The sequence below is a fragment of the Ornithorhynchus anatinus genome, chromosome 13 (genome assembly GCF_004115215.2).
Source record: "Ornithorhynchus anatinus isolate Pmale09 chromosome 13, mOrnAna1.pri.v4, whole genome shotgun sequence".
NCBI lineage: Eukaryota > Metazoa > Chordata > Mammalia > Monotremata > Ornithorhynchidae > Ornithorhynchus > Ornithorhynchus anatinus.
The window spans coordinates 23,928,070-23,955,965 of record NC_041740.1 but is presented as its reverse complement, the minus strand read 5'-3'; the positions used below and the strand labels follow the sequence as shown (position 1 = coordinate 23,955,965).

Here is a 27,896-nt window from a genome sequence, read left to right as displayed (position 1 = left end):
TGCCCCGTGAGTGGACCCTGAGTCTGCAGTCTTCTGATCTGGAGCTTGTTGGTTCCTTAGGGCAGTGCCTTTTCAATCAATCAATAAATCGATCAATTGAGAAGATAGAGCACAGATCTGGGAGTCACAAGGACCTGGGTTCATAATAATAATAATTATGGTTTTGGTTAAGCACCTACTACATGCCAGGAACTATACTAAACGCTGGGGCGGATACAAGATAATCGGGTTGGACGCAGTCCCTGTCCCACGTAGGATTCACAATCTTAATCCCCATTTTACAGATGAGGGAACTGGGGCACAGAGAAGTTGTGACTTGCCCAAGATCACGCTGCATTCGAGGGACAGAGCCAGGATCAGAACTCAAGCCCTTCTGACTTGCAGGCCCGTGCTCTATCCACAAGGCCGTGCTGCTAATCCCTGCTCTGCCATGAGTCTGCTCTCCCCATTCCCTGTTCCAGTTCTTACTTCTGTAGACTAAGTATGTTGTGGGCAGGGAACATATCTACCTACTGTGTTTTACTGAACACTCCCAAGCCTGCACATGGTAAGTGGTCAATGAATACCGTATCGATTGATTCTCTCTGTTGCCCAGATCATTTTTCTAAAAGAAGTTCAGTCAACGTCTCCAAACCCTCCAAGAACCTCCAGTGGTTGCCCATCCACTTCTGCACCAAAGAGAAATGCTTTACCATCCGGTTTAAAGCACTAAATCAGCTCACCCCCTCTTACCGCACCTCGCTGATTTCCTACCACAGCCCAGTTTGCACACTTCGCTTCTCTAACACCGTCCGACTCACTCACTGTACCTCGATCTCATCTCACATCCTCCCTCTGGCCTCCCTCTCCCTTCATATCCAACAGACCACTCCTCTCCCCACCTTCAAGGCCTTATTAAAATCACATCTCCTCCAAGAGGCCTTCCCCTGTTAAGCCCTTATTTCCCCTTCTCCCTCTCATTCATTCATTCAGTCGTATTTATTGAGCGCTTACTGTGTGCAGAGCATTGGAAAGTACAGTTCGGCAACAGAGAGAGACAATCCCTACCCAACATCGGGCTCACATTCTAGAAGAGGGGAGACAGACAACAAAACAAAACAAGTAGACAGGCATCAATAGCATCAGTATAAATAAAAAGAATTAAAGATATACACACATCATTAAGAAAATAAATAAAATAATAAATATATACATATGTACACAAGTGCTGTGGTGTGGGGAAGGTAGATCAGAGGGAGGGAGTCGGGGCGATGGGGAGGGGACCTTTCTTTGTCACCCTTACACTTAGATTTGTACCCTTTGGGCGCTTGATATTCACCCCACCCTCAGCCCCACTGCACTTTAGTACATATTCATAATTTATTTTAATGTCTGTCTCCCCCCTAGACTGTTACTTTCTTGTGGGCAGGGAATCTGCCTACCTACTCTGTTGTATTTTAGTCTCCCGAATGCTTACCTTAGTATAAGGCTTAGCACCGTACGTTCTCGTGAATTGATTGACGATGTTTGTGTAAAATTCAAGTACAAAAAATACTTACCGGTAACTTTTCCCCTTTAAAAACAGGAGCAGATGTCTCAGGTATTAGATGCCATGTTTGAGAAGTTGGTCAAAGAAGGGGAGCATGTCATTGATCAAGGTGATGATGGTGACAACTTCTATGTAATTGATCGGTAAGTTATTTATATCTATACCTCCATTTGTATCCATAGTGAGCATTTGAGAAAGTTATATATAAGATATCAATTATTCCTACCATGATCAATAAAACTAATAGGGTCAAAAGCAATTCAGAAAACACCTCCTCTTTTCTGAAGGTTTTTGATAAAACCGGAATTACTGTGTTAGTCCTTCCCTACCATCATAAAATCCGTCTCGATTTCGTTTTTTTGTGATTTTTTTCAAACTGCAGAAACACTAATTCCTCACCAGTTTTTGGTGGCGTCTGCCTTCCAAACGTCTGCAACCCGACACAAAACTTCTCCCTCCCCAAAGGGAGGTTGCCCAAGGTCACACACTGCCTTACCTGGCCCATAACTGCGTCTCTTCTTGGTGCTGCCACCAAAGTGGATAGTGAGAATAGTAATAATGATATTGGTAGTGTTTGTTAAGCGCTTACTCTGTGCCAAGCACTAAGCACTGGGGTAGATATGAGGTCATCAGGTTGTCCCACGTGGGCCTCAGAGTCTTAATCCTCATTTTACAGATGAGGTCACTGAAGCACAGAGAAGTGACTTGCCCAAAATCACACAGCTGACAAGTGGCAGAGCCGGGATTAGAACCCACGACTTCTGACTCCCAAGCCCGGGCTCTTTCCACTAAGCCGCGCAAGGTTGGAGAGGAGAGAGCAAACCTCATCCCGGCCCAGGAACATACCTGCCAGTCATCAACACGTTAGCTGGATCCTAAGCATTGTATTCACACACTGAAGTAACAAGGAATTAAGACTATAGTGAGGGTTTCCAACAGGGTTGCTCAGTCATCACGACAGGCTTCGGCCTGTTAGCTATTTTTTGGTTACTCATTCCTGCTCCGTCCATCTTATCCCTTGGCTCTTACCTTCTGTCGCTTTCTTAAGTTGAGTTTTCTCCTCAGGATTGCTTCCACCGGAGGGGAAAAGGAACTCTCCCTTTGCAAGTACTTGAGCAGATCTGTCAGTTGCATTCTTTCCACTTTGAAAACACTGTGGCGGAAGACACCCGTTCTCTCGGTGAATGTAATGTAGATAAATATAAACTGCGTGCAGTGTGGAGGTCCCTCACCTGCAAATTCTACCGAATCAGATTTGCAAAGAAAAGGAAGCCAAAGTGCAAGACAAGCACAAACAAACAAAAAAATGACAAGCGGCGATTTTAAGTGACTATAGTTTTTTTGGCAACACGTGTCCTATCAAATAATCAGGGTTTTGATTCTAGGCCCTAGCTGGTTGCTGTTAGATAAAGCTGAGGTACTCTCTTAATCAAATTTTCTTTTCATGTAATAATATCAAGGATGAAAGTATTACATATAGTTCTATGACTCTAACTTGTTTTGAAAGAAAATCCTTGCGTGATGAGAAGCACTGTGCCTGATTTGCTGTTTTAATTAGAATGTCATTACATTTTTCACTTTGCATTTTATGGTAATATCGGTATGATTTTCCAGCTAATTTAGAAGTATAATAGTGATTATAATAATATAGATTTGTAGAGTAAATTTACTTATTCCAAGGTACTTTATTTCATTTTGTCCTCACAACTTCCATGAGAGGCAGCATAATAATAGAATTGAAATGGAATTGCCTTGCTATGATTATATATTTTGATTTTTGCTTAAAACATTTCTATATTTAGAATCAAATGCATTGGGCTTCTAAGAAACCTGGGTAGTTTAGTTTAAGTAAAATGCCTCAAAAGCCTCTTTATATTTGGTATTTTGTCCAACCTGATTACCTTATATCTATCTCAGTGCTTAGAACAGTGCTTGGCACTTAGTAAGTGCTTAACAAATATCGTTATTATTATTATTATTCAAAATGATTGGGTTAGACACAGTCCCTGTACAGCATGGGGCTCACAGTCTTAATCCCCATTTTGCAAATGAGGGAACTGAGGCACAGACAAGTGAAATGACTTTCCCAGAGTCATACAGCAGACAAGTGGAAGAGCCGGGATTAGATCCTAGGTCCTCTGACTCCGAGGCCTGTGGTGTTTCCATTAGGCCACACTGCTTCTATATATTTTAGAAAATTTAGATTTTTTAATCTGGTGGTGTTTCAGAACCACTCTTCACTCTCTCCTTGAAATAATGATAAAGTGAATTTTCTCAGTAATAGCTCACCCGTTTTTCACATTTATTAATGAATAAACCTCTTTGAGCATATGGACAGTAGAGTGATTTAGAAACCCAAATTGAGGATTGGCTTTTGCCAAATTGAAAGCTAAAAGTAGCTTGAAAGAAGAGCAACTCTGGGGAAATCATAGTATTTACAATAACTTCTAAAATTCAGAGATAATGAACTGTGAATTGTTGCTTTTATCTGTATTTACTAGATGTGGTATTTACTGGAGAAGCAGCATATCCTAGTGGAAAGAGCATGGGCCTAGGAGTCAGAGGACTTGTGTTCTAATCCTAGATCTACCATTTGTCTACTGTGTGACCTTGGGAAGTCACTTAACTTCTCTGTGCCTCAGTTACCTCATCTGTAAAACGGGGATTAAGACTGTAAGCTGTGGAGCAAGGGAAGGAAGGAGTGGGGAGGGAATTGATTTCCCGGCAGCAGTTGAATCCAATGGCCCGTCGGGCTTAAGGATTCTGTGCTGTGTCAGCCATTAGTTCTTAGCCTATCTCTGGAACTGTATGTAATGTAGTCACTCAGATGCGGGGCAACTCCTGCTGCATTGTCAAATTTTGTATTTTGCCATCTTCATTGAATCTTATTCATTGAGTGCTTACTGTGCACAAAGCACTGTGCTAAGCACTTGGGAAAGTACACCATAACCACAGACACATACAGCAACAAACCGATCCCACAACGGGCTCACAACCTTGTGGAACCGGGAGCCCGTTGTTGGGTGGGGATCGTCTCCATTTGTTGCCGAATCGGACTTTCTAGTCGATTAATACAGTGCCCTGCCCTCAGTAAGCACTCAATAAATAAGGTTGAATGAATGAATGCTACAGAAGTGAAAACAGTGATGGGAAATTGTCGTTTCGACTCTGGGGAACAATAGGGAATTGAAAAGGTAAGTAAGATTCTTCCTTTTCAAGTATCCTCTTTGCATTTCTTTCCACCAGAGGCACGTTTGATATCTACGTAAAGTGCGACGGAGTCGGAAGATGTGTCGGTAACTACGATAACCGGGGCAGCTTTGGGGAGCTGGCCTTAATGTACAATACACCCAGGGCGGCGACCATCACCGCTACGTCTCCTGGCGCTCTTTGGGGATTGGTGAGTGAAACATTTGACCTTCTTCTAGACCTCCTTTAACTGGAATTACTTTACCGATAACGATTTATGCTATCGGTATTCCTCCGTGCTCAATCTGTAAATTGAGAGGTTTTTTGGGGGTTTTTTGTTGGGGTTTTTTGTAACGCAAGCTTAAAGAAGCCTATATAGTAACGGTGAATTTGGATTTATTTTTAAAAAAGCTAACTTCCAGGTAACACTTCCAAGTTTTCCGAGACTACAATGGCACAAGTCCGAAGCTGTGTTTGTGGCTGTGAAACAATAACTGTTTTGTGTTTCTTTCTAGGAAGGAGTAGTGAGTCATTTTTACTGAAAATGGTGAAAGAAAGATTAGAATTCCTTAAGAAGGGAAAATGCCATAAGCTCATGTATGGATTTCTTAAGCTTTCAAAAATCTCAAAAAGGTAGTAGAGTAGGGTCAGTTGCCAATGAAGTTTATTTGGCAGAGAGGGGGTTCTTTCCTTTTTTCAGCTGATAAAGTATCTGGAGACCATTATGACATGTCATTAATGTCATTAGTGAAAGGACCAAACAGAAATCCTAGGTCTTAAAGTCTAGAAAGAGTGTAGAAGCCTTTTTTACAGATAGTTTATAATGGGTTTTTGTTTTTTCTCTGGGCTATATTTCCAAACATCTCTTTTCCCCCTTGTTTTTCCCCAGTACAATCTCGTTAGAATTTTTTGCTGGGGTTATGAGACATGTATCTTGCAGTGACTTTCAGTCCACACGGCTAGGAAAAGGTGGATTAGGTTTTGGCTGGAGCAGACATTTGAGGTGCACCCAGTTGTCTTAGAACTCAAGGGTGGCGTTCTTGCAAAACCCTTCGTGAAGGAGAGCTCGCATCGTGGTACACAGCCTGTCCAGGGCCACGTTAACGTGTGTCTGCACACTACCCCTAACGTACTGTTTCTTCTGACGTCACAGCAGACCCTGTCCAAACAGGCTGTGGTATTGGATGAACGTTTCCTAATAGGCTGACGACATTCAGACCACAAAAACAGAGTGAAAATACACTTTGTGACAGAACTAGAGTTTTATTAGTTCTACCTTTCAGTTCTCTAGGAATGGTTTTGCAGACGTTAGGCCTTTGAAGTTTTAAGCCCAGAAAGTCGCTCAATAGTATTGTAACACAGAAGATGATATATAGTCAATAGTATCGTAACACAGAAGATGATATATATTAAAAAAATGAATACATGCACATATATACATATACACATTTGTATATATTTGTAAAATACCGTAAAGCAGTAGTCATTTGATACTACCTTCTAATGGTCACTTGTGTTTCTTATATATTTAATTCTGCTCCTGAATCTTGACTGTGCTTGTGATTTATATTGTGCATAAGAAGGTCAGCTATAAATACAAGATATTTTAGGTAGCTCAATATCATTGTACTTCTTGGAACATTTTCATTGAGATCTCATTTTTAAATTATACTTTTAACCATATTTTAATTATTGGATCTTGCATTTTGGATCAATGTCTATGAAAGGAAGGAAGTTGAACCGAACACATGTTAACAATTTGCCTTTTTAAGTGCTTAAACATCTCTTTTAAGTTCTATTTAGATTTTGTATTCGTTATTGAGCTGCCACTCAAGGTAGTGAAATTTCACTGGTCTGTGATTTCATTCGTTACCTGGCCACTTGAAATGAAATTTCATAATGTTACAGAAAGTTAAAAAGCATACCCAAAAATGTTGGAAGAGCAAATACTAAATTGTAAATGGCATTTTTGGCACCTACAGTAGATAAAGGACACGGTATATGACTACCATATAAGTTTTGAAAGTAAATCATTTAATTTTGAAGTATATCTTTTGTCATTTTCCCCCATCCCTTACCCTTTATGTACCTTGTAATTGTGTTTCAGGACAGAGTTACCTTCCGGAGAATAATTGTAAAAAACAATGCCAAAAAGAGAAGAATGTATGAAAATTTTATCGAGTCTCTGCCATTCCTTAAGTCTTTAGACGTAAGTCTTAGTTTATGCAGCTGCTTTGATTAGCCTTACTTTTATAATCTCCTTTTGGGGACGTTTTACTTGCCAGGAAAATTCCTTCTTAAATGGAAATGCCGTGCAAATCCATCCTTCAAAGGCCTCAAAATACAGTATTTAAATGATAATGATGATGTTTGATTCTTCTAGAACACTGCTTTTGGGGGAGGGATAGCGAGTTTTTTCGTATTTAAGGGGCCCTCTGAGCCACAGAGAGACTATGTCACACTCATTTTAGACATATTCTCGGTTCCTGAGGAGTTCATGATATAAAAGCAAATATGTCAGGCATAAGCATGCCTTAAGAAATGAAAAAAATGAAGGCTCTTGGCTGAAGAAAGATATGTTTATTTTATTATCACTTCTAATATGGCTGTTGTGGCATTTTTAACGAATACCTACTAGAAGCAGTGCATTCAATTATAATTATTATTATTATCGTTGTTGTTGCTGTTGTACTTGTTAGGAGGTTACTATGTGCCAAGCACTGTTCTAAACCCTGGGATAGATACAAGTTAATAATAATAGTGGAATTTGTTAAACACTTACTATGTGCCAAGCACTGTTCTAAGCACAGAGGTAAATACAAGGTAATCAGGTTGTCTCATGGGGGGCTAAGGTAATTGAGGCACAGAGAAGTTAAGTTAATCGGGTTGGACATAGTCTCTGCCCCACGTGGAGCTCACAGTCTTAAGTATGAGGAAGTAAAACCAAGTCAGAGTCCTTACTTCTCTCAGGGGACCTTTATCCTTAAGATAACAAAAAAACAAGAAAATTTTTTTTAACCTCCATCCCTTTGGGTGTGAGCCTCTCAGCAGTCAGGGGAGATTTAGATTCCTGGGGTACTTGAGGGAAGGAGGTGCTCAGAGAATGCCTAACACAATTCCCCTGAGCCCAGGTCAACAAAAATTCAAAAGTGAGGGGTTCAAGGAAGGAAAGCATAACTTTTCAATGTGTTTATCTTGGAGTAGAGCTTGGAAAGGGTGGGCCTACAGGAGAAAGTTCACCTCGGGCCTTTCCTGGGGACACACACACATAAAATCAAAAATTCTGAAGCAGGATGGAGGAGTGAAAAGCCCCAACCCAGGCCTAAGAGCCATTAGGTCACCCGGCCCCTGGGCTGAGGCTGTTCCATTACTCTGTCAGTGTTCATTTATTTATTCAATTGTATTTACTGAGTTTTTACTATATGCCAAGCACTGTACTAAGCACTTGGGAGAGCATAATACAACAACAACGTCGTGAGAATAGTAGAGTATTTATTGAGAAACAGTGTGACCTATTAAAAAGAGCACAGGCCTGGAAGTCAGAGGACCTGGGTCCTAATCCTAGCTTTGCCACTCCTCTGCTCTGTGACCTTGGGCAACTCACCTAACTTCTCTGTGCCTCAGTTCCCTCATGTGCAAAATGGGGATTTAATGCGTGGTCTCCCTCTTACCTATTCTGTGAACCCCATGCGGTACCTGATGATCTTGTACTTAGTACAGTGCTTGGCACATAAGTGAGCACTTAACACATTCCACAATTATTACTATTATTATTATGTTTGAGTGCCTGCTTAGCACAGTGCATTAGCCATTGGCTTAGAGCCTTAATAATAATTGTGGGATTTGTGAGGCATTTACTATGTGCCAGGCCCTCTACTAAGTACTGGGATAGATACAAGATAATTGGGGTGGGCACAGTCCCTGTCCTTCATAGGGCTCACAGTCTTAATCCTCATTTTATAGATGAGGTAACGGAGGCCCAGAGAAGCGAAGTGTCTTGTTGAAGGTCACACAGCAGACAAGTGGCAGAACCGGGATTGGAACCCAGGTCCTTCTGACTCCCAGGCCCGAGCTCTCTCCATTAGGAGATACTGCTTCCCCTCAGAGCTCTGGCCAGATGTCGGGGGTGAGAGGAATGTCCAGCTCTGCCACAGAGCCCCAGGAGCAGTGGCAAACCCTCCTCAGGCTTCCCAGGTGGGCCAAGACAGAGAGACAGACTCCCAGTTTGCTCCCAGATCACCTACCAGGCTGTCTTGCTGGGTTGAGGGGAGAACAAATTGCCAGCTTCCAATTTTGAGCCTGGGTGGGTGGACTTCTAGCAGAGAATTGAAAGCGTGGAGCTTTAGAGGTAAGGGGAAGCTCGTCCTCTAGGCTGTAAGCTCATTGTGCGCAGGGAATGTGTCTGTTTATTGTTGTATTGTACTCTCCCGAGTGCTTAGTACAGTGCTTTACACAGTTAAGTGCTCAATAAAAATGATTGAATGAGAGAGGGGAAAGAGAAGAAAAGGTCAGTAAAAAAAAGAAAAGAGAGGAAAAATAAGGGGGGATGAAGTGGAAGAGGAGAACGATAGTAGAGGAGAGGAGGAGAAGAAAGAGGGAGGTAATAGGGCCCTTGAGACTGAGTCTCTAACATCTATCATGCTCTCCCAAATACCTACTATAATGCTGCATACACAATTACTCTTCCGAAAGACAATTACTCTCCCCCGAAACAAAGCATTATTGAAGGCCCATCTCCTCCAAGAGACCTTCCCTGATTAATCCCTCCTTTCCTCTTCTCCCACACCCTTCTGCGTCGCTCTGACTTGCTCCCTTTATTCATCCTCCGTCCCAGCCCCACATCACTTATGTACCTATCTGTAATTTATTTGTTTCTATTAATGTCTATCTCCCCCTCTAAACTGCAAGCTTGTTGTGGGCGATGATTCTGTCTGCTTCTTGTTACGTTGTACTCTCCCAAGCGGTTAGTACAGTGCTCTGCAGACAGAAAGTACTCAATAAATGCAGTTGACTGACTGACAAGAGATGCTCAGTGAATTAGCTTACTCTTGCTCCTGTATTCTCACTGGGTCTCCCCCCACTTCTTCCTTCTCCTTTCCTGGACCTCTCGTAGCGCTTGGCTCCTCTCACCAGACTGAGGCACGAAAGGAAGTGGGAGAAGGGGAAAGGAGAGCTTAGTCAGGGAGGACCTCTTGGAGGAGATGTGCCATCAGTAAGGCTTTGAAGTGGGGAAGAATGAGAAGGGAGGGCGTTCCAGGCCAGAGGCAGGACATGGGTGAGAGGTTGGCATTAGAGGAGAAATGTGTGGGCTGGGTTGCTGTAGGAGAGTAGTGAGGTGAGGTAGGAGGGGGCAAGGGGATTGACTGCTTTAAAGCCAATAGTTAGGAGTTTCTGTTTGATGCAGAGGCGAATTGCCAGTTATAAGGCAATCCTGTATGCTCTTACTATCCCATGTGACACTGTGAAAGTGAACTGTTTTCTGGGCAGTGATATTCGGGATTACCACTTGGCACTTGAAAAAAAATGAACTGTCTCCCATTAAAAAATGAACATTTGCACAGAGGAATGCTACTTTTCAGTGTAAAGCCACAGAAAGCCTGGTGTATCGTAGATCACACTGATCCCAAAGGACAGGCTTAGCAGCTGAATTTAGCATAGCTATAAGCTCTGTCAGTCACTGTGCTGGTTATGAGAAAAAAGGGCAGATGTGAAAGGAAATGTAGACTGATGAATTGGGAATTGTTCATCTCTTTTTTATTTTCCCCGTGAAGGTATCCGAACGTCTGAAAGTGGTGGATGTGATAGGCACCAAAATATATAAAGATGGAGAACAAATCATCGCTCAGGTGTTGTATTCTTTCTCTGATTTTGTTTCTGGTTGTGAAAGAAAAGGGACTGTCTGTTAGATGTGTTCAAGCACTGGGCTGTGGACATGGTATTCTTTGTGTATGTGTCAGGGGAAGCACTGAGCTCCATTCTTCCATGGCTCTCAATCGGTCAATCAATCAGTGGTATTTACTGAGCGCTTACTATATGCAGAGGACTGTACTTAGTGCTTGGGAAAGTAAAATATAACTGAGCTGCTAGACAGATTCCCTGCCCACAAGGAGCTTACAGTCTTGAGTCCATATACATTCAGCTCCAGTGGGTTGGGCAAGACAAGGTATTAAAAGCTAGAATACTCTTGATTCATATTAAGTGCTTAGCACAGTGCTTTGCACACAATACAAATGAATATATACAACTAAATATGTATTTCCCACCTCCGTGTCCCCTGCAGCTGTGTGGATCAGACCTCAATATCCTTCAAAATAAGGAATGGTCAAGATTATTATATTGAAATTAAGTGAGAATAGCCTTCTTCAAAAGTACCCTTTTTATGGTATTTGTTAAGTGTTTACTCTGTGCCAGGCACTGTTCTAAGCACTGGGGTAGATACGGGCTAATCAATTTGGACAGAGTCCCAAGTGGGGCTCACCAGCTTAATCCCCATTTTACAGATGTGGTAACTGAGGCACGGAAAAGTGAAGTGAATTGCCCAAGGCTACACAGCAGATAAGCGGCAGAGCCGGGCTTAGAACCAGGTCTTTCTGGCTCTGAGGCTCATAATCTGTTATCCCCTAGGCCATGCTGCTTCTTCAAGTTGGTCTCAATTAAAGGAATTAACCATATTTTAAGTGATAAAAATAAAGATACTTAACTCTATTTGAATAAGCAGGATGGCAAGGCTAGGTGGACAATTACTTTTTATTCCATAAAGTGAATATTTCTATGTTTAAAAGATTAAATTTGTTGAAAGTACAAATGTTCCTTGGTGCCAAAATATGCCCACAGAGTAAATAAAAATTAGCAGCCAGAGAATGCTATCCAGTGTTTTGACTATAGGTGTAGAAATTGAAACTCTTGACTTCTGAGGCCTAAACGTGATGTTTTGGGCTCATCACTTAACCATAAAAAGGTGGAAATTTTAATTGATGGCAGTTCCTGCTGTTAATGCTTTGATTTGTAAGCGTCCTGAATACTTCCGATAATAAAGCCATAATAATTTGACAACACAGGTATTCCCCTAGATTGGAGTGACTACACTCAGAAGAGCAGCATGGCCTAGTGAATAGAGCATGGGCCTCGAAGTCAAAAGGTCATGGGTGCTAATGCCAACTCTGCCACTTGTCTGCTGTGGGTCCTTGGGCAAGTCACTTAACTTCTCTGTGCCTCAGTTACCTCAACTGTAAAATGGGGATTGAAACTATGAGCCCCATATGGGTCAGGGCTTGGGTCCAACCTGATCTGCTTGTATCCACCCCAGCACTCTTTAAAGTGCCTGACACCTAGTAAGCGCTTAATAAATACCACTATTATTATTATTTCTACATGCAGTTCCAGAGATACCCCAGACACCAGAGGCTAACATTACACAGAGTGGCTACCAGACATTATATTCAATTGCTCCTAGAAAATCACTTCCCTCACCTCCCGTTCCTACCCTCGTTCCACAATTTCCCTGAGCACAGACTTGAAGCCAGTTTCTCCGCCCTGATCTGGGTCTTGGGAGGGAGTTTCGGGCAAGAGGGAGGTCATGAGCAAGAGGTCAGCTGCAAGGCAGACGACGTTGAGGTACAGTGAACAGGTTGGTGTTAGAGGAGTGAAGTGTGCAGGGAGGTGATGGAGAGGTTTGCATTTTTGCATCTTGTGTATTAATGCACATGCTCTGAACTCCATTTAGGACTGTATTCTTCCCACCCTAACTAAAGTCTCGCTCACAGCGTCAAGAAGGTAGCCTTCCTAAGCCAAAAATATGTAAGTTGTCTTACCTGTTCCACCGTAACCTAGGTGAATATATTTATTAAGATGGCCTCTGCATATGTCACCTCCTGGGGTGACATCAGAAGACTCCAATTAAGGCAAAAGGCATTTCAACTGAAGGTTCGAAGTGCATTACTGCATTGGAAAGCAAGATTAGTGCTTTGAAAATTTGCTTTAGAATTTAGTAGTGTTTTTAAGAATGTTTGTCTGAATTTATATTCAGGGAGGCCAGCTTTAAATTTTGAGGGCCGGGACAAATCTTAGAGAGGTCAGACCTTTGAGGGGAAGGAAGAAAAACCCTCTCCCAGCAACCTTGGGGAAGCAGTGTGGCCTAGTGGATAGAGCATGGGCCTGGGAGTCACAAGGACCTGGGTTCTAATTCTGGCTCTGTTCACTTGTCTGTTGGTTGAGCTTGGGCGAGTCACTTCACTTCTCTGGGCCTCAGTTCCCTCCGTAAAATGGGGATTGAGACTGTGAACCCTATGTGGGACAGGGACTGTGTCCAACCTGATTAACTTGTATCTACCCACAATATACTAAGCACATAGTATGTCCTTAACAAATACTATAAAAAAAACAACAAAAAAGCAAACAGCCAAAAAACCCCTGCACCTAGCAGAAGGTCTACCAGTTGATATACCCAATTTACCCTTGCCCAAATCCGCCCCCCCCCCCCCCAACCCTGCCTCAGAATAAAACATGAGAGGGCAGAGTTCATTCAATTCATGACAGGGGAACTGTCTGGTTCCATTAGGTTCTAGGCAAAGGACTTTTTAATATCTGTGCACATTAAGCAATTTCATGACCCCACTTGACATAATTTGAAAAGAATTGACCAAAAAATACTTAGGTCGGGTATTTGGTCCCATTAAGTAATGCATTTTTGAGCGGTTCAGAAAAGTCTGCGCAAAACAAAATTGCTCTTCAGCTCAATTAACTTCATCCACTCACCTCTCTCACTCTACTCAGAGAGCAGATTGCCAAATTAGAAATCTAGAAAAAAGTGACCTCTAAACCATTGCATTTAGTATTAAATGTTTAATCTACTAAGCGCTTGCTTATCCGCATAGCTACCTTCCCATTCTCTTCCTCCCTTCTGTAAATTATTTCTGTCTGTCCTCCTGGTTAGATTGTAAACTCCTGGGGGGTGCGGCTTGTGTCTTTGTGCACTTATTACAGTTGTCTGTAGGTTGTGGATGCTCAATAAGACTATTGATGGATTGATTGATTCTCAGATTGGCTCATGTCACTCATATTTTCAGGACTCCTGTTGGATTCTCAGCCAGCCATTTCAGAGACCATCTCAGATTTGAACTTATTCCCTCCACCACTATGGGGATAAAGGTGGTGGCCCTGGCTTATCTTTAGCTTCATTTGTCTATCTGTGCATACAATAACCCCTCCAGTTTAGGACAGTAGAAACTGTAACTGACATATTTGCTTCTCAGCAAAGATACTTCAGGCAAGTAAGCAAAGGTGTTTGGATTTCTCAGGGGGATCCGAGCAGGATACATTCCTAGAAATGTAAACCAATCAATCGGTCAATGGTATTTACTGAACGCTGACTGTGTGCAGAGAAACTGGACTAAGCGCTTGGGAGAGTATGATAAAACAGAGTCTTTGGACATGCTCCCTGACCACAAGGGATAGATAAATGATAGAATTTAGCAAAATGAAATTGTAACATATAATCAAAAGCTGAAAGTAGTTTACAGATACTATTCTGCTCCAGCGAATACTGACACTTAGTAGTAAAGGACATTTACTGATGCCATGAGGTCCTTGTCCCTTACCTCGAAAGGAGCCCATTCTTCAGAGCTAAGTAAATTTAAGGCAGAAAGCCCTGGTTTGCCATAAAATTGAAGCAAAAGTTAGATTTTCAGTATGCATTCTTTTTTTCCTGGCAGGGAGACTTGGCCGATTCTTTTTTCATTGTGGAATCTGGAGAAGTGAAAATTACCATGAAAAGGAAGGTAAAAATCCATAATTCATCAAAACTCCCTCTCCCAGCTTGCATGTCTGTAGATGGAGTGGAAGTTTGCCTTTTTGATCATTAAGACCATGTGGAAATTCTTTATCAGTGATATTCTTAGTGAAGCTTGATTTTTTTTCTTTTGAAAATTATCTTTTCAGAACAAACAAGAGGTGGAAGAGAATGATTCAGTAGAAATAGCTCGATACTCCAGGGGACAGTATTTTGGAGAACTTGCCTTGGTCACAAATAAACCTCGAGCCGCTTCTGCTTATGCGATTGGGACTGTCAAGTGTTTAGGTATGAATTTCACATCACGCTTCTTTCTCTGGTTAACGTAATGTTCATTATTGTTACATTGTGATGACTTTGTATTTATTATGGTGTTTGTTATAATCTACCCCAGCCCTTACCACAGTGTTTGACGCATAGTAAGTACTTAAAAGGACCAGAAAGTTCTTCATATCGGTCAGTTGCTCTTCTAGCTCCCATCTGGCAGTGGCACACAATTGCCTGGGATCTTTGCTTTGCTTTCCCAGCAAGCAATCAATTGTATTAATCAATCATATTTAATGAATGCTTACTATGCACAGAGCACTGCGATAAGCACTTGAAAGAGCACAGTACAACAGAATTAGCCCAACCGTTCCCTGCCCACAACGAGCTTAAAGTCTAGAGGGGGAGACAGACATTAATATGAATAAATAAGTAATCGATAGTGGAATTTATAAGCAAATGGGTTCTCTGTTGCCCTCAATCCTAGAGTATCTTTGCTCTGTTCCCGTCTTCTTCCCTTTCTCCCTCTTCCACCCAATGTGCCGCAGCAACTCTAAGAGGAGGCCGAAATACCAAGGGGTGAGGAAACACTGCGATAGGGCGGAGGGCGGAGGTGTCCTGTAGTGGCTGCGGGACCACGTTATACCGCGGGGTCGACAACACAGCTTCGAATCACCACCCCCACACCACGGTGTGCGACCATGGGGAAGAACCACCACGGCGGTCTGTTGTGGGCAGGAAATGTCTGCTCTAAATTTATATTGTACTCTCTCAAGCATTTAGTACAGTGCTCCGCACACAGCACTCAATAAATGCTGTTGAATGAATGAATGAACAGTACAGGAATGCCCCACAGCAGCAGAGGCTCTGTGGTAGAAGCCAGCCAGGGCTCACCTCCCTGCCCCGAAGTCCAAGCCAGAGGAAAGCCAGGGGAGCAAACACCATTTTTTTTTAAAAAAAGCCTCCAGACTGGGCTAATAAATAGATTATTTTTTGGCAGCTACAGATGGGGGATGTCCAGGGAAGTTGTCTCTGCAAAGTCTCTCCTTGAGGCCCTCGGAAAAGGGACAGTCAGGAAAGACGTTGGCTGGGAAATTAAACCTTCCCACCTGAGAAGAGAAGAAAGGAGAGTCACTCACTTGATAAATGGGACTTTTGAAACCTCAGTTCTGTAAGAGGGAGATAGAGATCAGTGCCCCGGGAAAGGGTGATGGAATGAGGACAGAGGGCCCCTTCAGAGATGAAGGGAGTTGAGGCAGGATGGCTTCAAGGGGATAAGAGAGATCAAATTGCCCAGAAGGGCACCTCTCGGAAGCAGGGAGAGAGGAGAGACCTATAAAGGGAAAGTGCAGCATGCCCTGTCCCCAACCCTAAGAGGAGAAAAAGCCGAGAATGCCTCAAAGATGGGAGCAGTGACCCCCACAAAGAGGTAAGAAAGAACAAAGTGCCTGTTCTCCTTTTCCTTTTCCTCCCCTCCCCCACTGGCAGATAGTCAGGATTACCAGCATTCTCATCAACTAATCAAAGCCTGCAGTTCAAGAGGTTCATAGCTGGGTCCAAATCAAAATAGTCTGAACCCGACATAGCAGCAAATTATCTTGCTGCATAATTAAAGATGGAAAAAATCCCAAATTAGATATTGAAATGCTTTAATTAAGAATAATATGAGCCAGGACCGAAAGAGGCTTGTTGGGTGGCATCAATCAATCTAGAAATGTTATTTTTATGTTTTTGAGCTCCTGCTGGGTGCAGAGCACTGCAGAAGCGTTTTGGCGAGTACCGTGTGTCAGAGTTGGTAGACATGTTCCCTGTCCATAAGGAGATGACCGTCTAGAGTGCTAAAATAAATTACAGATCTGTGCTTGTGTGCTATGGGGTTGAGGGTGGGGTGAATATCAAGTGCTTAACGAATACAAATCCAAGCTCAAGGGCAACACAGAAGGGAGAGGGTGTAGAGGAAATGGGGGCTTAGTCGGGGAAGACCTCTCGGGGGAGAAAGATAACACTGAGGTTCAGTGAATAGGTTGGTGTTAAAGAAGCCAAGTGAACGTGCTGGGTTATAGTAGGAAATCAGGAAGGTAAAATAGGTGGGGGCAAGGTGAATGAGTGCTTTGAAGCCTATGGTAAGAGCTTTCTGTTCGACCTGGAGGTGGGTGAGCAACCCCTGGAAGTTCTTGAGGAGTGAAGAGATGTGGACTGAATCGGTTTTTTTAGAAAAATGATCCAGGAAGCAGGGTGAAGAATGGACCGGAATGAGGAGAGACAAGAGGCACGGAAGTCAGCAAAGAGGCTGATCCAATAGTTAAGGGGGAATAAGGTAAGTGCTTGGATCAGCATAGAAGCAGTGTGGATGGAGGGGAAAGGATGGATTTTAGCGATACTGTGAAGGTAGAACTGACAGGATTCAGTGACAGATTAAATGTGTGGGTTGAATGAAAGAGATGACTCGAGGATAATGCCAAGGTTACAGGCTTGTGAGGCAGGGAGGATGGCGTTGGGAAAGTCAGGGGGAGGACAGGTTTCGGGTGGGGAGATGAGGAGTTTTGTTTTGGAAATATTAAGTTTGAGGTGTTGGTGGTACATCCTAGTAGAGATGTCCTGAGGGCGGGAGGAAATACAAGACTGCAGAGAAGGAGAGATGGCAGGACTGTCAATGTAGATTTGGGAATCATTCACATAGAAGTGGTAGTTTGAGCCGTGAAGGTGAATGAGTTCTCCAAGGGGGTGGGTGTACGTGGCGAATAGAAGGGGACCCAGAACTAAGCCGTGAAAGACTCCCTCAATTAGGGGATGGGAGTCAGAGAAGGAGTCCGCAAAAGACACTGAGAATTGAGTGGCAAGAGAGATGGTAGGAGAACCAGGAGAGGACAGCATCGGTGAAGCCGAGGTTGGGTAATGTTTTCAGGAGACAGGGGTGGCTCAGTGTCGAAGGCAGCTGAGCGGTCTGAAAGGATTAGGATGGAGTAGAGGCTGTTGGATATGGCAAGAAGGAGGTCATTGGTGACCTTCGAGAGGACAGTTTCCGTGGAGTGAAGGGGGCAGAAGCCAGGTTGGAGGGGGTCAGAAAGAGAATTAATAATGTTGGTACTTGTTAAGCGCTTACTATGTGCAGAGCACTGTTCTAAGCGCTGGGGAAGATACAGGGTAATCAGGTTGTCCCACGTGAGGCTCACAGTCTTCATCCCCATTTTACAGATGAGGGAACTGAGTTACAGAGAAGTTAAGTGACTTGGAGAAGAGGAAGCGGAATCAGCGGTTGTAGACAACTCACTCAAGGAGTTTGGAGAGGAATAGTAGGAGGGAGTTGGGGTGATGGCCATGGGGTCACAGGACGGCTTTTTCATGAGCATGTCTGAAAGCAGTGGAGAAGAACCAGTTGGAAAATGAACAGTTGAAGATGGTGGACAAGGAGGGAAGAAGGGAGGGATCAAGTGTTTCAATAAGGTGTGAAGGGATTGGGTAAGAGGCGCAGGAGAGGAGGGGGTTAGTTTTGAGAGGAGGCGAAATAATCTTGAAATACTGCTGGGGAAGATGGGCGAGTTGAAGAAGGGACAGAAGGAGATCGTGCCTCATGGTTTCAATTTTATCAATAAATTATGGGACTAGCTCATTACAGACAAGAGATGGGGGTGGCATCAGGAGAGAGGGTTCGAGAAGGGAGTTAAACATCTGAAACTGGTGAGGGCACGGGCACGGGAGTCAATAAGGACGGAGAAGAATTGTCGTCGGATGGAGGAGAAGGCAAAGTTAAAGGTGGTGAGGATGATCTTGAGATGGATGAAGTCACCCTGATGTCTGGATTTCCACCGGCAGAACTCTGCAGCTCGAGCACAGGGGTGGAGGAAGGGGACTCTAAAGGTGATCCGGGGCTGCAGGTTGATGATTTAAGTTCGGCAGAGGGACGGGGAACGAAGGAATTGAGTCGAGTGGAAAAGGCTGTGTTGATGGTGTCAGTTTGGGCATCGAGAGAGGGTAGATGGGTATGGAGACCAAATGGGGCATCAGAAAATCAGTGTGGGTCAAAAGATCAGAGGTCTCTGTGGAGGAAGCAGGACAGATTTTCAAAGAAGGGGTGTGTGAGAGAGAAGGCAAGACCTATTGGGTAAGCTGGCCGTGCAGGAGCGGAGTGTGCGGGCTGGGCTGAAGTAGGAGATTTGTGAGCTGAGGATGGAGGGGGTAAGCTGATTGAGTGCTTTAAAGCCAATAGTAAAGAGTTTCTGTTTGATGTGGAGTTGGATGGGCAGCCGTTGGAAGTTCTTGAGGAGTGGGGAAACGTGGACTGAACGTTCTTGTCCAAAAATGATCCAGGCAGCAGCGTGAAGTATGGACTGGAGTGGGGAGAGGCAGAGAGGTCAGTGTGGAGGCTGATGCAGTAGTAACAGGGTCTGGATCTAATTCCCATAGATATACTTTTTCCTAGCGCTTAGTAAATCATAGTATTGTTAAGCACTTACTGTGTGCCAACCACTGTTCTAAACTCTGGGGCAGATACAAGATCAGTTCAGAAAGTCCCTGCCCCACATCGGGCTCACAGTCTAAATAGGTGGGAGAATAAGTATTGAATCCCCATTTAGAGGATGAGGAAAGTGAGGCACAGAGAAGTGAGTTGACTTGCCCAAGGTCACACAGCAGGCAAGTGGCGGAGCCAGGATAGGAACCCAGGTCCTCCGATTCCCAGGCCTGTGCTCTTTCCTCTAGGCCAAGCTACTGCTCTCGCTACCTCTTTGTGCTCTGCTATTTCTGTTACCACAACGTGGCTCCTACTTTCTGTAAATTTTCATTAGAGGATCCCATTAAGGCTGTGAAGCTGAGAAAAAGGTATTCTCCTATAATTAAAAATGAGCAAAACAATGGTACTAAGCAGAGGAGATGGAAATTTTCCAAAGAACAAACTGCATGCTGCTAAAATTTGAATTTCCCCCAGTGAGTCCCAGTAACTTCCTTAAAATCCATGCTTTTACGGACCAAAGAGTATTGGATGATCGCACTGCTTGAAGAATGGTCCTGAGAAAGGATAGAGTTTGGGTGAAGGAGGTTTACCTCCATGTTCTCGCTAATCCTGACTGAAGTGTAAGATTATTAGGTCAGAATTGATTTTAAATCTGTTGTCTCAACACTGTCATTTCCGTTTCCCCAAATCTCCACTTGACTAGGCCAACCTGGGTGGTTCCTCAGGGAGAAGGTGGGTTAAACGAGCATTCCAAAGGTTTCCATCCATTCTTTTTCGTAGAATTCTGCAGTGATCCAGGGTAAGCTTCCCTGAAGAACTGAATCTTCAAAAAATTACAAAGGGAGGGGAATTCAGAAGATTATGAATTGAAAAGTGACAGGCTCACTGGGTGAAGCAATATCATGCACTAAAATAGAATAAGAAGAAGGAAAAGAGAGAGGCAAAAGGATGTACTTTACTGAAGATAAAGCATCAGAAGGAGAGAAAAGTTTAGGCGAGGACAGGGAGGATAGCACATATTAAAATGCAATATAAAGATTAGTTTTATGAAGGACTACTCTCTGAAGGGTTTGCGCAGCCAACTTCGGCCCTTCATCAGCACTTGGGTACTCGACGACTCATTATGATGATGATGATAATGATGGTATTTGTTAGGCGCTTACTGTGTGCCAAGCACTGTTCTAAGCACTGGGATAGATACAAGGTGATCAGGTTGTCCCACGTGGGGCTCACAATCTTAATCCCCATTTTACAGACGAGGTAACCGAAGCACAGAGAAGTTAAGAGACTTACCCAAAGTCACACAGAAGACAAGTGGCGGAGCCGGGATTAGAACCCACGACCCCTGACTCCTAAACCCGGGCTCTTTCCACTAAGCCACGCTGCTTCTCACGTCCTGTCCATCCTTCACTACTGCATCAGTCTCTTCGCTGACCTCCCTGCTTCCTTTCTCGCCCCACTCCAGTCCATACTTCACTCTGCTGCCCAGATCATTTTTCTAAGACATTCAGTCTATGTTTCCCCACTCCTCAACAACCTCCAGTGGTTTCCCAGCCACCTCCGCATCAAACAGAAACTCCTTACCGTCGGTTTAAAAACACTCAGTCAGCTCGCTACCTACCTCACTGATTTCCTACCCAGCACGCTCACTTCTCTCCTTTAACATCATCTTACTCGCTGTACCTCAATCTTGTCTTCCTCACCGGTGACCCCTTGCCCGCATCCTCCCTCTGGCCTGGAAAGATATCTGACAGACCACCACTCTCCCCACCTTCAAAGCCTCATTAAAATCACATCTCCAAAAGGCCTTCCCCGACTCAGCCCTCTTTTCTTCTACTCCTACTCCCTTCTTCGTCACCTGTACGCTTGGATCCATACCCTTTAAGTATTTGATCTGTCTCATCCAACCCACACATTCAGTCTGTCATGAAATCCTGTCAGTTCTATCCTCACAACATCACTAGAATCCGCCCTTTCCTCTCCATCCAAACTGCTACTGTGCTGATCCAAACACATCCAAAACATTCATTTCCCTCTTTGGCTACCGCATCAGCTTCCCTGCTGACCTTCCGACATCCTGCTTCTCCCTTCTCCAGTCCAAACTTCACTCTCCAATCATTTTTCTCAAAACTGTTCAGTCCATATAATAATAATAATGATGGCATTCGTTAAGCGCTCACTATGTGCCAAGCACCGTTCTCTGCGCTGAGATAGATCCAAGGAAATCAGGTTGTCCCACGTGGGGCACACAGTCTTAATCCCCAGTTTCCAGATGAGGGAACTGAGGCCCAGAGAAGTGAAGTGACTTGCCCCAGGTCACCCAGCAGACAAGTGGCGGAGCCGGGGTGAGAACCCACGTCCTCTGACTCCCAAGCCGGGCTCTTGGCACTAGGCCCTGCTGCTTCTTTGCTTCACATGGGGATTCCAAATGTGTGCCCCCCTCCCCGATCAATAGCCGGAACTGGGGGTCCCCCCCGGGCTCTCCCCACTCCTCAAAAGCCTCCAATCATTGCCCGTCCACTTCCGCAATTAAACAGACATCAGCTTTAAAGTGTTCAATCAGTTCTCTCTTTCCTACCTAACCTCACAGGTCTCCTACTACAACCCAAACCGGACATTTTGCTTCTCTAATACCAACCTACTCTCTTTACCTCAATCTTATCTATTGCATTACTGACCCCTCGCCCAAGTTCTTCCTCAGGCCCGGAACTCCCTCCTCCTTCGTATCCAACAGTCCACCACTCTCCCCACCTTCAAAACCTCTCTAAAATCACTTCTTTTCTTTTTGATGGTATTTGTTTGGTCCTTGCTATGTGCTAGACACTGTACTCAGTGCTAGGGTAGTTACAAGCTAATCAGGTTGGACACAGTCCATGTCCCACAAAGGGCTCACAGTCTTAATCCCCATTTTATGTAGGTAACTGAGGAAGGGAGAAGGTAAGTGACTTACCCAAGGTCGTACAGCAGACAAGTGGCAGAGCTGGGATTAAAATTCAAGAGAACATCTTGGAGAGCGTCTCTTCCAAGAGGCCTTCCCAGACTAAGCCTTTGATTTCTCCATCCATCCTCCTTTCTTTGTTGATTGTGAATTGGATGTGTATCCTTTATACTCTTTGATACTCACCCTAGCCCCTATAAAAATATTCATGTACTCTACTAATTCCCTATTACTATTTTAATAGAGTATATCAGTATGCTCTTTATGGGCACGGATCACATCTACCAACTCTGTTGTTTAGTACAGTGCTCTGCACATTGTAAGCACTCGATAAATACCATTTTTTTGGCGTTTGTTAAACGCTTACTATGTATCGAGCACTGTCCTAAAGCACTGGGGCAGATAGAACTTAATCAGGGCGGACACAGTCCCTGTCCCCCACAGAGCGTAGGAGGGAGATCAGGTATTGAATCCCCATTTTAAGTGTATAACTCATGCCATTGAAAAGGGAAGAGAGAGTAGAAGAGACAAGGTTGCAACAGTCGAGAAAGTCTGTTAGCAGACTTGTATTAATTACACACAGTATGTTTGGTACTGTTCTAGGTTTCTCGGACCATCAGTTAACAAAGGCTCACAATTTAAGGGTCAGACATCACCAAGTTAAATTTTACCAATTAACCGAAAGCCATCTTTGAAGATTAAATTGTGGGCCTTGCCCTCAGATCTTCTGGGCTTCTATTTCCCCACCACGTTCCGTCAGAACAGGCATCTTTCTTCCCAGTATCCAACCCCTACTGGCATTTCAAATGAAATGACTCCCTTTCTCCACTCCAATGCTGGGTTGGTCTTCCGGGAATGGTTAGGGTTCAGACGACGGCCATAGTGTGGAAAAGGTTTTTTCAGAGGGCTGCTGATGTTGTGGAGGAAGCCCCGGCCTGGGAGTCAGAAGGTCATGCATGGGTTCTGATCCCTGCTCCGCCACTTATCAGCTGGGTGACTTTGGGCAAGTGAGTTTACTTCTCTAGGCCTCAGTTACCTCATCTGTAAAATGGGGATTGAGACTGTGAGCCCCATGTGGGACAGGGACTGGGTCCCACCCGATTTACTTGTATCCACCCCAAGTCTAGTACAGGGCCTGCCACACAGTGAGGCGCTTTACAAATACTCTAATTGTAGTTATTATTATTATTTTCTTCATATAACTATACCATAAAAAGGGTTAGGTGAAATGATGCGTAAAATACTCTGAAGTTCCGTGGAAGGTTATCCAACTTGACTCTCCCTCTGAAATATCATAACAAGCCTATCCTAAAATAACCAGCATATAATCCATTTCTTTTTTTTTCTTCTTTTTTTTTTTGTACGCTAGCCATGGACGTGCAGGCATTTGAAAGGCTTTTGGGGCCCTGCATGGAAATTATGAAAAGGAACATTGCAAACTATGAAGAACAGTTGGTTGCCCTTTTTGGAACCAACATGGACATTGCTGATCCCAGCGCCTAAAGCGAAATGGCTGAACATCGCGACCCGATATCACAGAACAGCACAGTGGTGGGTAGTCCACTGAGAATGTGTCGATCTTTGTGTAGATGCCACGCATTTTTTCTGGTTTCAACTTTTTGTCTTTTTTAACATAATACTGTGGCTGTACCAGTAAACAAAGTAGACTTAATAGGCAGTAGACCCGTACCCTTCTTGAGAAGTAGATTTTAAGAAATCTCTGCTGATGAATTGGCCATCTCCTACTCTATAAAATGAAAAGATTTGCTGGAAAGTTTGTTCTCTTTAGAGGCAAGAGGGAATCAATACCGATGATAAGGGATATAAACATGTTTATTCTGACCCTTTCAAATTGTCACGACATCATTAGTTACTAAGCCTGTGTCGAGAGGAATTTAAATCATGAGTGCACGGTATTGCATTCACTGAAAAATTCATGGCACACAGATGTCTAATTTTAATATTTTGAATTGGTTTTTAAATACTTTCTTGCTTAATATATGGATGCTGACCTATTTGGGAAATGTAAAACATCATATGCAATTTTGAAGCCTCGTATATTTTTGCAATAAACTACATTTTTGACTTACTAGCCTGAAAATTCCACTGGATAAAGGGCTGGCAAGGTAATCATTCAAAAGAAGAACAAGAACATCCTTTTTGATGAAAAGGAATTGTCACATTTTTTCTAATCAGATTCATATTCCTTTCCTCCTCCCTTCCTCTTCCACCTGTGCCATTCCCCCCCCCCCCCTTTTTTTCTGCTTTACTTCGGAATCAATTTTCAGTGGTCCTTTGTGAGGTAACCTTTTGTTTTGAGGTGTTTCAAATCCAATGGTCTTCAGATATTGAAGGTGAAATTAGCAATCGCTGGCAAAAGACAGGCTGAGAAATACCATGTTCCGGGGCTAAGAGGTCAGTAGTGCAAGAAGGACATTTTGATTCCTAAATATTTGTTCAGCATTGACAATTATATTTCACACCTTGTAGATATTTTAGCCACTTTTTTCGCCTGTAGAAAAATGGACTTGTGACTTCATTTAAGGATGCGTTCAGTGTCCTCTTAAAGCAGATAAAACGGGCTTTAGACATGAGCTTATTGCCCAAAGAAAAACAAAATTGCAATTCTTATGAAGTACTAAGAATAAATGTTATTAGTCATCTCTCCTTTATCCTTGAAAGTCCAAGGAGTATAACAACATGACCCCTAGAACCAAAGAGGGGAGAGCAACTTTTTAAAATAGTATTTAAGCGCTTACTACGTGTCTAGCGCTGTTCTAAGCGTGGGATTAGATACAAGTTCATCAGGCCGAATACAGTCCCTGTCCCGCATGGGGCTCACGGTCTAAGTAGAAGCCCATCGTCGGGAAGTGATTGTCTCTATCTGTTGCGGACTGGTACATTCCAGGCGCTTAGCACAGTTCTCTGAACACGGTAAGCGCTCGATAAATACGAGTGAATGAGCAGTTATTGAATCCCTGTTTTGCAGTTGAGGAAACTGAGGCCCAGAGAAGTCAAGTGATTTGCCCAATGTCACACAGCAGGCAAGTGGCAGAGGCCGGATTAGAACCCAGGTCCTATGGCTACCAGGCCCAGTGCTTTATCCAGTAGGTCACGCTGCTTCCTTCTAACCCGATCCATTTCCTTGGGTCAAGTATGTCTTAATCCACTGATCGGTACTTCACGGGTCTCTGTTCCCGCTCAAGACCCTGAGCTCCCCCCGGGATGCCTAAGGACAATCGCTCAATCGGTGGTATTTATTGAGCAGAGCACTGGTCTCAGCGCTGGGGAGAGTGCAATACAGTGGAGTCGTAAGACCCATTCCCTGCCCGCAAGAAGCAATGCGAGAAGCAGCGTGGCCTACGGGATAACCTCGGAGTCAGAAGCACCCGGGTCCCGGTTCCGCCAGCCGTCCGCTGCATGGCCTTGGGTAAGTCACTTCACTTCTCTGTGCCTCGGTTCCCTCATCTGTAAAATGGTGATTAAGACTCTGAGCCCCATGTGGGACACGGGCTGCGTCCAACCCGATTAGCTTGAATCCGCCCCGGCGCTTAGAACGGTGCCTGGCACGTAGTAAGCATTTGACAAATATCAAAAAAAACCAAAACATAAAACAAGGAGCTCGAGTCTAGAAGGGGAGAACTGTGGGGAAGGAAGTAGAGGGGTAGTGAAAGCCTCTCGGAGAAACACAGCAGGGTTTGCTTGCTTCGAAGCTCCGAGGAGCCATGAGGAGAGAGGAGGGATGAGACTCAGGGCTTCCACATCTGCCAATCGATCGGTGGCATTTACTGAGTGCTCACTGTGTGCAGAGCACTGTACTGTAAGCCCTTGGGAGAGTACGATACAACAGAGGTGCCAGGGCAGGTTTCGGGAAGTAATCCAAGTAACCTCGGAGTGACGCGTGGCAGGGTCAGCCACGCTGGACCTCCCAAATTTGGCTGCCCCCCGGCCCTTTGCAAAAATGGCCACCGCCTTGGCCAATCTCAAGCGGGGGGCGGCCCCACTGCCTTCTCAAAGACGGAAGGGATCCATTAGTGGGGCGTAAGGCCGCGCAGCCTTGGGTTAGCGGTCAAAGGGTTGGCAGCGGAGATAGGTTCTTCCTCCAGACGTCACGGATGATGGTTTGACGTTGCGCCCGCAGGGTGACGCGGTGACATCGTGCAGAAGGTGGGGGAAGCCTCCTTGGCCCCACCGAATGTACGGAGCCGTCCCCCCGCCCCTCACCCCCTCGAGAAGGTGGAAGTTTAGGCCGGGCTGCGGGTTGTGAGTGTTGACGTCCTCCTGAGTAGCAGAGGCATTCGGGACAGCAGCGGCGGCAAGATCAGAGCCGGGACCTTAGTGGTCTCGTGGGAAATCCGCTACAATCCACAGCTTCCCCCTGAAGAGATGAGTTCAACTACCATAACAAAGTATTCCATTTTCAACCCCTCAGAACAACATTGAGGAAACGCGGAAAAATGCCCAGTGTCCCATGAAAACCAGACACTGGCAGAGCTACGGTAGAACCCGGACGGGCTTTGACCCGATGGTCCTTGTATATAAATCGGAAACCTCAAAGGCCAATTGGATGGCTGCTCGAACGGTGAATTGTTCTATTAGGTTGTCTGCTCCAGGTTCGATGTATACTTCCGTCTTAATTTTCTTGAAAAACAAGTTTGAAAACACCATGTATTTATATACCTGAGTGTCTTGAGTCTATAGTTAATGTAGGCAATTTGAAAATTTGTACCATCACCCGTGAATAAGAAACTCTGTGATTGAAGAACGTTTAAATGTATATACAGTATCTCAAGTTATATAAAATATTTAAAGGCACAACTTCTGCCAAATTTGAAAACAGTGTTAACACTTTTTACACGAGTCTCTTCGTATTATGGAAAAAACTCACACACGTGATAACTTGCCCACCTTTGTACTTTCGATTTTATTAAAGATGTTATGTCCGTAATACAAGAATACACCTAGTTAAAAAAAAAAAAAGTTCTCCGTTCATTCTGTAGATTTAATTGCATACAAGTTACCTATTTTATTGCACTAGCTTAATGTGAGTTATTCAGAGAATTACAAAAGAATACGCGTACGACTAAAAGTTCTGATCAAGATTGTAAATGCCAGCCGCAATATTTTCAGTATTGTTGGTTATCTTTCAAGTTTCCTTACAATAAAACACACTTTTATAGTTAAAATGTGTGGACTGTCATTTTTCATTCTGATCGGTGGCCTTTATTCTGGATTCATGAATGTGACTTCTACGGTGGGGTGATTCAGTGGAAAAGCGTGGTTGAGGGTAAGAATTACTGGGAAATAATCACACCCTTGGGCATATAATGCATCCCGAGGGTGGCTCTGAATCGCATCAGGTGGTTTTATTATTCCTATTAATTTGTTATAATTATATTTAAGCGCTCGCTCCGTGCCGAGCAACATGCGCTGGAGTAGGTACAAGATAATCAGATCAGTCCCACGAGGGGCTCACGGACAAAGTACAAAATGATTTGTGGTTTGGGTAGATAACGTAGCCTTCGGAGGGCTAATGATATAAGAGCCTTTAAGAAAATTTAGCTAGGCGATTCTGATGGAAACTCAGCTTGAGGGGTGCTCTTTATTAAAAATATAAAAATTAAAATATAAAAATTAAAAATATAAAGCAATATTTGTCAAGAACTCACTACGTGTCAAGCACAGTTCTAAGCAGTGGGGTAGATACAAATTAATCAGCTTGGACACGGTGCACGTCCCA

The 27,896-nt window shown here is 43.9% G+C and overlaps 1 protein-coding gene across 2 annotated transcripts in view; it reads left to right on the top strand.

Annotated features, from left to right (window-relative positions):
* Positions 1-27,342, top strand: part of PRKAR2B (protein kinase cAMP-dependent type II regulatory subunit beta) — an 88,977-nt gene extending 61,635 nt beyond the window's left edge. The window contains exons 5-12 of one of the 2 annotated variants that reach the window (XM_039913931.1): positions 1,565-1,671; positions 4,775-4,928; positions 6,825-6,926; positions 10,489-10,563; positions 14,428-14,493; positions 14,654-14,792; positions 23,526-23,707; positions 26,589-27,342. In XM_039913931.1, coding sequence (XP_039769865.1) covers positions 1,565-1,671; positions 4,775-4,928; positions 6,825-6,926; positions 10,489-10,563; positions 14,428-14,493; positions 14,654-14,792; positions 23,526-23,659 — 777 coding nt within the window. In that variant the 3' untranslated portion in view covers positions 23,660-23,707; positions 26,589-27,342. Of the gene's footprint in view, positions 1-1,564; positions 1,672-4,774; positions 4,929-6,824; positions 6,927-10,488; positions 10,564-14,427; positions 14,494-14,653; positions 14,793-23,525; positions 23,708-26,297 lie in introns of both variants that reach the window. The other variant, XM_029078445.2, reaches the window with a different exon arrangement.
* Positions 27,343-27,896: the final 554 nt, after the last annotated feature.